We start from the raw sequence: 12,312 nt of genomic DNA, 5'->3' as shown, positions 1-12,312 counted from the left end.
AAAAAAAATATTTTAAATTGTTAATTTATCTACCTTTTATGTTATTTTCAAATACTATATGTTACTCCATCTGTTTTATTTGATTTTAGGAAAGTAAACGAAATTATGATTCATAGTATTTTTTAGTTCTTACGTTATTTTCAAAATATATGCAACTTTTTTTTTTGTTTCAATAAAACTAAGGGAGTCAACAAAATTTCATTATGTTTTTTAACTATGTTTTTCTAAAAAAATCTTATATTGTTACATTGCGTTTTTAAGCTTCTTTTTTTTTATGTAATTTTCAAATATGTAACAAATTAGAAATTAAAACGAAGAAATAAAGTTTTCAAATCATTATATTTCTATATTAAAATGTTCAAATCTTTAAAACTCCACATGTATGCACAAATTAATAGAAGGAAGACAAACAATTTTTGTAAAAAAATAGTAATATCTGAAAGCTCATTTCAATGATAACACATATATATTTCGTTTTTAATATATGACTCCCTCCTTTTCGATTTCTATGAACTTATTTTTTATTTCATTTCGAAAAGAAAATAACTTTTGAATTTTAATTTTTTTATATAGCATATTTAAGATCACAAATTTAAATAATATTTCAATACACTGAATTTATATATACATATAAATTTTAATTTTAGTTTTGATTGGTTCCACCTAATATTATACTTGATATATAATTATTAAGAGCTAAGCGTAATCATTATTTATTTACTTTCATATAATAAATTGATATGAGAATAACTCATAAAAAATGAAGAAATAACAAAAATGAGGTAAAACTAATAATAATAACTAATGATGTTTCTAGAACTAAATCGTTATCATTCTTGATAGATTTTTGCTTGCATGAAGTTACATTTTTACCTTTGATCATCATTCACTTCATATATAGAAAGTTGTTCTAGAATTATTTATTCTTGATAGATTTTTGTTAGAATGAAATTATATTTTTATTCTTGGTTATTTTTAATACAAATATATCATCCTATTCATTTTGATTTGTAAAATTACTTTTTAACATCTTTTTCTTTAATTTCAATCTAATATAGATTATTAATTTTATCACACTAATTTATTTTCATGTATAGTCATTAGAGCCAAAATAAATATTGAAATAATTAATTCATGATATTTTTATATAAAAAGTAGGCTTTTTTTTATAAACATAATGAATATCACAATAACTCACAAAAGAAAAGAAAAAGAAAGTGAACTAATAACAAAATAAGTTAATGGTAATAACAATAACTTAATTAGTTTCTAGAACTATTAACTTTTTTATTATCATTCTTGGTAGATTTTTGTTAGAGTGAAATTAGATTTTTGCTCTTGATCATTATTCACTTCTCATATATAGAATGATAATTCTAGAATTATTTATCTTTCTTTTTAGATTTTTGTTAGTGTGAAATTATATTTTTGCCCTTGAGTCCCACTTCATTCTTCTATATAATAGAATAGAAATAAATAATAAATAAATATATATAATAGAAATTATTATTATAATCAAGCAAATACAAATTGATTTTTAAAAATAAAATAAATGAGTTTGTGGGTCACACATGAAACATAATTTTTTGTGACTCTTGAAAAGGAAAATTGGATTCTTCTAGAAAACTATTTTGACAATTAATTATGCAAATATAAATTTAGAACTTTGTCCATAATAATATTTAAAATTACAAAATTGTCATTTGGTCGTCCTAATCATGACACTTCTATATAATACTAGATATCATGTGCCCGCGTAAGCGCAGGTTCAACGTATGTTAGTTTTTTTCCTTCCAATTTATGTGACACAAATGAAATTTGAAAAGGTGAACTAAATGTTTTATTTATTTTCAAAAAAACAAATACTTTAAATTATTAATTTATGGAGCACCTTTTATGTTATTTTTGAATAATATATGTTACTCCATTTGTTTTATTTTATGTGATACAAGTGATTTTAGGAAAGTAAATGAAATTTCTAATATGATCCTCACATATTTTTAATTGTCATTTTACTTTGATTCGTAGTATTTTTTAGTTCTTACCTTATTTCCAAACTATATATGCAACTTCTTTTGTCTCGATAAAAATAAGGGAGTCAACAAAATTTCATTATGTTTTTAAACTATTTTTTTCTAAAAATATCTTAAATTGTTACATTGCGTTTTTAAGCTTCTTTTTTAATGTAGTTTTCAAATATGTAACAAGTTAGAAATTAAAACGAAGAATTAAAGTTTTCAAATCATTATATTTTTATATTAAAATTTCAAATCTTTAAAACTCCACATATATGAACAAATTAATAGAAGAAAGCCAAACGATTTTAAAAAATAATAATAATATATGGAAGCTCATTTCAATAATAACACATATATATTTCATTTTTAATATGTGACTCCCTCCTTTTTTATTTATATGAACTTATTTATTATTTCATTTCAAAAAGAAAATAAATTCTGAATTTTGATCTTTTTATATAGCATATGAAAGATCACAAAATTAAAAAATGTTTCAATACACAAAATTTAATATACATATAAAATTTTAATTTTGATTTTGATTGGTTCTTCCAAATATTATAATTGATATATAATTATTAAGAGCTAAACATAATCATTATTTATAAACTTTCATATAATAAATAGATATCACAATAACTCATAAAAAAAGAAGAAATAACAAAAATGAAGTAATACTAATAATAATACCTAAACATATTTCTAGAACCATTTAATTTTCTTGTTATCATTCTTGGTAGATTTTTGCTTGAATGAGTTACATTTTTACCTTTGATCATCATTCACTTCATATATAGAAAGATGTTTCTAGAATTATTTATTCTTGATAGATTTTTGTTAGAATGAGATTATATTTTTATTCTTGGTCATCTTTAATACAAATATATCATCCCATTCATTTTTATTTGTAAAGTTACTTTTAACATCTATTTCTTTAATTTCAATCTAATATATATTATTAATTTCATCACACTAATTTATTTTCAAGTATATTAATTAGAGCCAAAATAAAGATTGAAATAATTAATTCATGATATTTTTATATAAAAAATAGGCTTTTTTTTATAAGCATAATATTTAAAAAAAATTACGAATTAAATTAAAATAATAGTAAAATAGAGTAATAATAAAATAGATATCACAATAACTCACAAAAGAAATAAAAAGGAAATGAAGTAATAATAAAATAAGTTAATGGCAATAATAATAACTTAAGATGTTTCTAGAACTATTTAATTTTTTCGTTATCATTCTTGGTAGATTTTTGTTAGCATGAAATTATATTTTTGACCTTGATCATTATTCACTTCATATATAGAAAGATAATTCTAGAATTATTTATTATCTTTCTTCATATATTTTTATTAGCGTGAAATTACATTTTTGCCCTTGATCGTCCTCTCACTTCACTCTTCTATGTAATAGAAAAATAAATAATAATAAGCACNATATATATATATATATATAATGTTACTACTTACTTCTTTTTTAAAATAGGATTTTATTTTCATTTGTCACTTTATGACAAATAATAATTTTTTTTTCATGTTTTACCTTTAACATTAAATACTATTCTTCAATTATTTTTGAACAATTAATACTAAGTATCAATTAATAGAAATAGTGTGATAAAACCTATAGAACGAAGCACAGAAATCACATACTTTCAAGATAACATTATCATTTGTTCCGTATAAGTTTATAATTACAAAAATCCTTCAAACTAATACAATAATATAAGCGATGATATATTAATATGATGCGCGAGATGTATTAATCGTTAAATAAGATATATCACATTTTATACATAATATACTAATCTGATGAGCAAAATCATTAATCTGATGCATGAAAATAATTTTTTAAAAAAATTTATAAAACTGATAAAAAATAAATAATAATAAAATAACTAAAAGGTGAAATTTCTGTCTTTTTTCTAACATATATCAGTAATATTTTGTTAACGAGGGTATCAATCTATACCGTAAAAAATGAACATGTATTCTTTATTCATCAATTTTTTATAGAGTTCGAGAATTTGAAAACCCTTGGCCTCTCTTATCCACTCTCAAAAAGAAAACCCCCAAAAGCCATAGTTACAGTGAACAAGCAAAAATGGCGGTGCCTTTAGGACTTTTCTCAGCTTTCTCTACTGTACAAACGGCCTTATTTTTGAAGTCGTCGTCGTCTTCTTCTTCTGTAAGGCTTGCCGGTAATCTGCGGATGGCGACATTCGCCGTCTCTGCGAAGGCAGCTACAACGGAGACAAAGAAGAGGGAACCAAGAGGCATAATGAAACCAGGTCGAATTTCGCCGGAAATGCAGGCCTTCGTTGGCGGACTTCCGGAGATACCTCGTACTCAAGCACTCAAGTTCATTTGGGCTCACATCAAACAACACAACCTTCAGGTATACCTGATTTTGGATGACTATATCGTATTGTATTGTTTTAATAAATATAATATTTGGATAAACTGAACATAATGTTTTACATCTTAACCCAACAATTTGAAAGATAAATATACAGGAAAGTAGTGTGCCGGGAGATATAATGACACCATCACATCAAATCGGTTCTTATACAAAATGAGACTTTTTTTTTTAATCAGTATTGGAATGAACGGTGTCCAGTTAGAGTGAATCTAATATAATTGACTGCTACAAGTTTTGGATTGACTGTAGTTGATTGAATGATCGATAATTTGATATGTATATATCTTCTTGTTATTGTTGCATTAATGGGCTTCTTTTGGCTTTTATTCGGAACATATGTGCTGTAAATTATTTCGTTCTGGTGGTTAGCAGTAGCCTATGGGGATTTTATTTGATTATGCTTCCTTGACACTTGGAAAGAATGAGAAGCTTCTTAGTTTTTGATTGGGGTCTATTATGTAAATTTCGAATAATTCGGACACATTTTTAACAAAATCTGAGCCCAGGATAGGTGCACACATAAGAGGGATTCCCAAATGGTTTGTTGATTGTCACTTGGGGTTCACGCGGAATGAGAATCTTTTCATTTGCATTTTTCACGTATCTGCATATATGTATATCATACTTCTGCTATGGCTTATTTTTTAAATGCTCAGTCACATGATTTGTTAACCTCTTTTAATTTATTTTGGTGCTTATGAAATGAGTCTTCCGAAGTTGGTTATTGCATGAATATGTGATATGCATCTTCTCACTCTCAAGTAGAATCATAGTACTTTAGTGTAATTGGCATCGGTAATTCTGTCCCTTGATTCAGTAACATGCATGTTGTAGGGTTATATTTTCCTAAATGATAATGTCCTGCATCATCTGTCGTTGCTAAGGATGAATCACTGGCTTTTTAACTGTTTATGAATTTGTAGCTCTAGCCCAGAGCTTAGTTTGCCTGAGACAAGACAATAGTTATGTTCATGATCTCTCTCTTTGTTTTTGTATCCAAATGATATGCACGGTAAATGAAAAGATGAAAGTGACGTCTCAATTTGTCATCAATGGTGTTGCCTTGGTTAATCAAAGAGAGGCTATGTGCTGTTTCATGTAAACCATTTTTATGCTGTCTGTTTATTATGCATTGGGTTCATTCAATAACCGTTTTGAATTGAGCATGATGCCTGGATCATTTGTGCAGTCAACTTCCCCTAATCAAGAAAGTGCCAAGCTTATTATTCTGTATCTATTTATTATCTGTTTCTACTTCCCTCTTAAACCGAATCTTGGTGATGCTGTCCTTTGTGCAAACTTCAACCTTGATATTTAACACAGTTGTTGAGTATTCTATCTGCAATCTTAATGATATTTGTTTCCATATTCGGTTTGTCAAACTGTTCACCAGAACATAGTCAGGTTTTAAGTTGCTTAGACCCTCCAAAATGTTGTTGCTTAGACCCAGTATATAATTACTTATCGTGTTTGTATTGTGGATTATGTTTGTAGGATCCGGAGGACAAGAAGGTGATAATCTGTGATGACAAGTTGAAGAAGATTTTCGGAGGTAGAGATCGGGTTGGATTCCTTGAGATCGCTGGATTGATTAGTCCTCACTTTCTTAAGTGATCAAAGTTAACAAAAATCTCTCTTTCTTCATTTTTTCTTTTTTCTAGAATGAATATTTTGAGGATATATCTTTTAGGACTCAAGTATGTGGTTTGGTGCTTTGAAGGTGTCTCGACATATGACGAGACACAAGATTAAAAGACATTTTGGTAGTTTCAAATCACAAAATTCTAAAGGTTTTCTTCCTTGAATTCTTTATTAAGTCTCTCAAAACTAGAAAAGCATATTAAAATGGAGGGAATAGTTTTTTTTTTGTTTGGGAAATTTGACTGCTAATTTTGTTTTTTTTCCCCCTCAAATCTTCATATTTAGCTTTTGCTTTTGCAACTTAACTAGTTACTAGGTCTCGAGAAGGAAATCGTGCCAACTCTTGGTCCAGTGGTTAGGTTGAGTATGACTAACGGTATACTAAACGATTTTCGTGGTATACTTTTTTGTTCAAGAAAATAAAAATCACAATTTGAATTTTAGCAATTAAATTTTACTAATTTTAAAGTGCGATTTCAGATTATAACTCTATAATTCAAGGAACTATCTCTAGTATCAAAAATTGAATAGTTCATTATCTCTAATTGTTTTAAGTGCTATTGAAGTATTTTAATTCAATTTTTGTTACAAATCTCACTTATATTGCTATTTACTTCAATCTAGCAGTTGCTACAACTCAATAATAACCCTAGAATAATATCGATTACCATAGAATAACTCTCTAGTTCTTCTTACTTCCGTTGCATGTGTAACACCTCACAAATTCTAGGTTAAGGATCCTTACCACTTGTTTTATGTGTATTAGCTTGGATGGCGAAATGTATTATTTGTATATATGTGCTAAGGTCCATTCTCAAGTGTATGAAGTGAATCGGATGTGATTTAAGGTTATAACGGACCTTTAATATTAAATTGAGTTCAAAGTTTGCCTGTCAATTAATTTTTCACATTAATTAATGTAAGAGTTAATTTTGAATATTTATATTGGCATATTATGAAGACTTATGTAGATCATAACCTATAAATTAAATGTAATTGAATCTTTGTCAAACACCTATCAAATTAAAAATACTTAAGTCTTCTTTCTAATACATAAAATCTTTCATCTATCTAATATTTGTACACGAAGTTATGCCCATTTCAATGTACACTATCAAGCCACGCATCTGTCTAGGTAGAGTGGTGACATGGCTACGTCTTCACAATGTCATTAGACATGTGCCGTCTATTATAGCAAACATGTATATTGAGGTATCATCTACACTCTTTCTTCTTACATAATGGCTTAGAAACTTTGTAAGGATTTTGTCACTTGGCAAATAATTTTGTATGTCATTCTCATCATAATTTATCATTTAATATATCTACGTAGTAGACATAGCAGGTGAACAACGAACTAGTATTATTTTTTTTTGTTATAGCTAATATATTTTCATAAATATTAAGGCATCTAAGAAGGGAAACAATATTTTTTTAATCAAATTTTAATTTAAATTTGATATTTGTGACCTTATACGCCTTAATCCGTTAGGCGATAACTATACACCTTTTTTATCCTAAAAAAGTTGATCACATCAAAATTAGTGTTTTTAAAAAAATGATGCAACAACCACGATAACATATTATCCTCATTATCTTTTACTAATTGTTTCACTACTACTCAAATAACTATTATGATGTTTGACTTACGTGTAAAATTGCTTTTATTTAAGGGATAATGCACAAGTACCCCTCAACTTATGCTCGAAATCTCAGAGACACACTTATACTATACTAAGGTTCTATTACCCTCGGAACTTATTTTTTAAATAATTTTCTGCCCCTTTTCGGCCTACGTGGCACTATCTTGTGGGTCCAATGATGGTTGACTTTTTTTAAACTAGTGCCACGTAGGCTGAAAAGGGGTAAAAAATTACTTATAAAATAAGTTCAGGGGGTTAATAGGACCTTAGTATAGTATAAGTGTCTCTCTGAAATTTTGGACATAGATTGAGGGGGTACTTGAGCATTATCCCTTTATTTAATTATAAGAAGAAACAATTTTCTATTATCGAAAAGAATCTAAAAATTTATGCTTCTTAAAAAATTAGAAGCATAAGCAAAAAGTTATTTTTTTTAAAGACCAGATCATCATTGCGCTATATATGTATATTTATCAATATATTTTTTATATTTATTTATTTAATTTTATGGTAATTTTTCATACGTAGTTATTTAATTTGTGGAATAATTTCTAAATTTACTTTGCTTGATATTTCTAATTATATTTAAAATTTAAATTATTATGTTGATTTATATTATATTTAATTACTTTTTTATTTATTTATAATTAATGTTGATTGAAAATGTGAATATGTACTTTTAGTTCAATTATTTTTAATGTGTTTAACATATTAATTTAGTAAAAATAAAAATTAATTCAAAATATTTTAATAGATATTTAAAATGATTTTTTCTCAATAAATAATTTTAATATTTAACGGGAATTAGTACTCGTTCTTTTTAGTATTTGATTTTTAAAAGCACTTTTTAAAAATGATAAATCAAACTCAATTTATTTTTCAACAACGCTTGTCAAATGAATTAACCAAACACAAGCTATTATTTTTTAAGACACTTTTTTGAAAAGTCATTTTAAAAAAGTGCTTCCAAAAAATAAGTTATTTGTAATTATAATGCCAAAACAGGCTCTAAATATAATTGGTCACCCATTTGGATATGACTAAAAATGACTTTCTTTTCTTCCTAATTGTAAACATTCATTAATATATTTTGCCACTTAACTTTCATATCATCATAAATTAATTCAAAGAAAAAAGAAAAGAAAAATACAACATTTGTTTTGAACTAATCATATGTCTCTTTGTCTAAAAACTCCTAAATAAGTATATTGAACCCATAATATAAAACGAAAAAGAAATATCACTGTCACAACGGCAAAATGATATTGGTCATTAATTTTTATCTCACAAGTTACACTATAGTTGACTAGTCTTACTTCCATCTTTAATTGGTAATTTTGAAATTAAAAGTAGGGAGGGGCTGTTTTATTTCTATGGTGAAAGAAATTTTTTAATACATATACTGTTGTGAAGTATTTTTTGGTGCCACGTGGCCTTCAACCTTTAAAAGTATTGCATCACTTGTAAATGGTATGCAAATCAATTATGCATGTCATGTGGAACTCTCCCATTAGTAGAATATCATTACTTGGCCAATAAGGAGGCCAAGTTATACATATGTATATTAAACTCATGGCTATAAATAGCCACTGTACATATAGATATGGATATACATTTTTTGAAATATATTACTTCCTCAATTTTCCTTCGTTTAATATATTAATCTTAGTAAGTTCTTTTATAACACGTTATCAGCACGAGTCTCTGCCAGTTCAAGTAAAGACTTTAAAAGTCTCGGAGGTATAAGTTTCCTTTTCTTAATAATGTCTAATCTCTCTAAACTTGAATTTCTTGCTCTAGACATATCGGGAAAAAGCTATCTATCATGGATACTCGATGCAGAAATTCATCTTGATGCGATGGGTCTAGCAGAACAACATCCAAGAAAATAATCAAGCATCGAATCAAAACTGTGCTAAGGCGATGATATTTCTCCGTCATCACCTTGATGAGGGTTTGAAAATGGAATATTTCACTGTTAAGGATCCTCTGGTGTTGTGGAACAATTTAAAAGATAGATATGACCACATGAAGTTGGTCGTCCTTCCACAGCCACGTTATGACTGGATCCACTTGAGACTTCAAGATTTTAAATCTATCAGTGAGTATAACTCTTCAATGTTTAAAATTATCTCACAATTAAAATTATGTGGAGAAAATATCACTGACCATGATATGTTGGAGAAAACGTTTTTCACTTTCCCTGCCTCGAGTATGCTTCTGCAGCAGCAATACCGAGAAATGGAATTTAAAAAATATTCCGAATTAATATCACATCTCCTTGTTGCTGAACAACATAATGACTTACTGATGAAAAACCATGAAAGTCGACCTACTGGTTCTATGCCATTTCCTGAAGTAAATACGATAAACTTTCACCAATCTAGGCGTGAAAAAGGTCGTGGCCCCAGTCGTGGCCGTGGTCGTGATCGAGGAAGAAATTTCAATCATGGTGATCGTCTTGCATTAAATAATAACCTTCAACACCAGCAGTGTAAAAAGAAGAATGAAAAACATGATGTAGTGCAGAAGAAAAATTCAGACAACAAATGTTATCGATGTGGAGGAAAAGGACATTGGTCACGTACCTGTCGTACGCCAAGGCACCTGGTTGAGCTATATCAAGCTTCCCTGAAGGAGGTGAAAAATAACGCTGAAGCCAACTTTATCTCGGAAGATACTGTTGAACCCATGCATCTAGATGTAGCGGATTTCTTTGAGAATCCCGAAGGAAAGATAGATCACCTGATAGGTGATGGATCTGTGATAATGTAAATATATTTCATTTTCGTCGTTTGTATGAACTAGTATGAATATGTTTTCCTAGACTTGTAAATAACTAAAAGGTTGTGTAATGTTTTTGTTTAGTAATAATATTATAATGTTTATTTCGTTTATATCTTTTATCTTGAAGAGTATATGGATACCTCAATGATCAATCATGAAGATATTTGTGTAATTGATAGTGGAACAACGCACGCCATATTCAAAGATGAGAAATACTTCTCCTACTTGCTTAGAAGAAAAGCAAATGTTACTACAATTTCTGGTAATTCAAACTTAATAGAAGGCTCCGAAAGAGCTACTATATTTCTGCCTAAGGGGACAAAACTTGTCACAGAAGATGCATTATTCTCTTCTAAATCCCCAAGAAACCTGTTAAGTTTTAAAGATATTCGCCGAAATGGATATCATGTTGAGACAATAAATGAAATGAATGTTGAATACCTTGGTATCACCAAGATTGTCTCAGACCAGAAATATGTGTTGGAGAAATTATCAACTTTATCTTTTGGCCTGTATTATGCAAAAATAAGTACGATTGAAGCACACTCTATCGTAAACTAGAAGTTTTCTGACTTAAAGACTTTTGTGCTTTGGCATGACCGAAAGGTCATCCTGGATCAATAATGATGAGACGAATCATTGAAAACTCAAATGGACATCCATTAAAGAACTTGAAGATTCTTACAAATGATGAGTTTTTGTGTGTTGCTTGTTACCAAGGCAAATTGATTACTAGGCCATCACCAATGAAAGTTAACATTGAATCTCCTCAATTTTTAGAACGAATACATGGGGATATTTGTGGACCTATTCACCCATCTAGTGGGTCGTTTAGATATTTTATGGTCCTAATAGACGCATCTTCAAGATGGTCTCATGTGTGCCTCTTATCATCTCGCAACCTGGCGTTTGCAAAATTGTTGGAACAAATGATACGATTAAGAGCGCAATTTCCAGATTATCCCATTAAGACAATTCGCCTTGATAATGCTGGCGAATTCACATCCCAAGCTTTTGATGCTTATTGCGTATCGGTAGGGATAAAATTTGAACATCCTGTAGCTCATGTTCATACTCAAAATGGCCTTTCTGAGTCATTTATTAAGCGCTTACAATTGATAGCAAGACCTCTACTTATGAAAAGTGAGTTGCCTACTACTGTTTGGGGTCATGCTATCTTACATGCAGCATCACTTGTTCGTCTCAGACCGACTCATTATAATAAGTACTCCCCATCACAATTGGTATTTGGCCATGAACCAAATATTGCTCATCTTCGAATATTTGGATGTGTTGTATATGTGCCTGTAGCACCACCTCAGCGCACCAAGATGGGCCCTCAAAGAAGGTTAGGCATATATGTTGGGTTTGATTCACCCTCAATAATTCGCTACCTTGAGCCATTGACGGGAGATTTATTCACTGCAAGATTTGCAGATTGTCGATTTGATGAAACAAATTTTCCGCAATTAGGGGGAGAGAAAAATAAACTTAAAAGTGAAATTGCATGGAAAGTTTCATCATTATCTCATTTTGATCCACGCTCCCCTGTGTGTGAACAAGAGGTCCAGAAGATCATCCATTTGCAAAACATAACAAATCAAATGCCAGACACATTTACTGATTAAAAAAGGATAACAAAGTCACATATTCCTGCAGTAAATGTGCCTATCCGAATCGATGTCCCAAAAGGACCATCTACAAGTGTCGTAGCTTCTGAATCACAAATACGCCTGAAGCGTGGTAGACCATTGGGTTCAAAATATAAAAATCCTAGAAAAAGAAGTACA

The 12,312-nt window shown here is 29.0% G+C and overlaps 2 protein-coding genes across 2 annotated transcripts; both read left to right on the top strand.

Annotated features, from left to right (window-relative positions):
• The first annotated feature begins 4,033 nt into the window (after positions 1-4,033).
• Positions 4,034-6,263, top strand: LOC107032131. Its single transcript, XM_015233709.2, has 2 exons — positions 4,034-4,427; positions 5,946-6,263. Exons 1-2 carry the CDS (start codon positions 4,134-4,136, stop codon positions 6,063-6,065), a joined length of 414 nt encoding a protein of 137 aa, XP_015089195.1. The 5' UTR covers positions 4,034-4,133; the 3' UTR covers positions 6,066-6,263.
• Positions 6,264-9,697: 3,434 nt separating this feature from the next.
• LOC107001402 lies at positions 9,698-10,510 on the top strand. The gene has a single exon (XM_015199468.1). It carries the CDS (start codon positions 9,698-9,700, stop codon positions 10,508-10,510), a length of 813 nt encoding a protein of 270 aa, XP_015054954.1.
• The last annotated feature ends 1,802 nt before the right edge of the window (positions 10,511-12,312 follow it).

The sequence above is a fragment of the Solanum pennellii genome, chromosome 10 (assembly GCF_001406875.1).
Source record: "Solanum pennellii chromosome 10, SPENNV200".
Lineage (NCBI taxonomy): Eukaryota > Viridiplantae > Streptophyta > Magnoliopsida > Solanales > Solanaceae > Solanum > Solanum pennellii.
This window is presented reverse-complemented; position numbering and strand designations above follow the sequence as displayed.

Excerpts from the sequence above, each read along its gene's own strand:
- LOC107032131 (XM_015233709.2), top strand. The coding sequence starts at position 4,134 with ATGGCGGTGCCTTTAGGACTTTTCTCAGCTTTCTCTACTGTACAAACG. Across the intron at positions 4,428-5,945 it reads TCAAACAACACAACCTTCAG|GATCCGGAGGACAAGAAGGT; the intron begins GTATACCTGATT and ends TTATGTTTGTAG.
- LOC107001402 (XM_015199468.1), top strand. The coding sequence starts at position 9,698 with ATGGAATATTTCACTGTTAAGGATCCTCTGGTGTTGTGGAACAATTTA.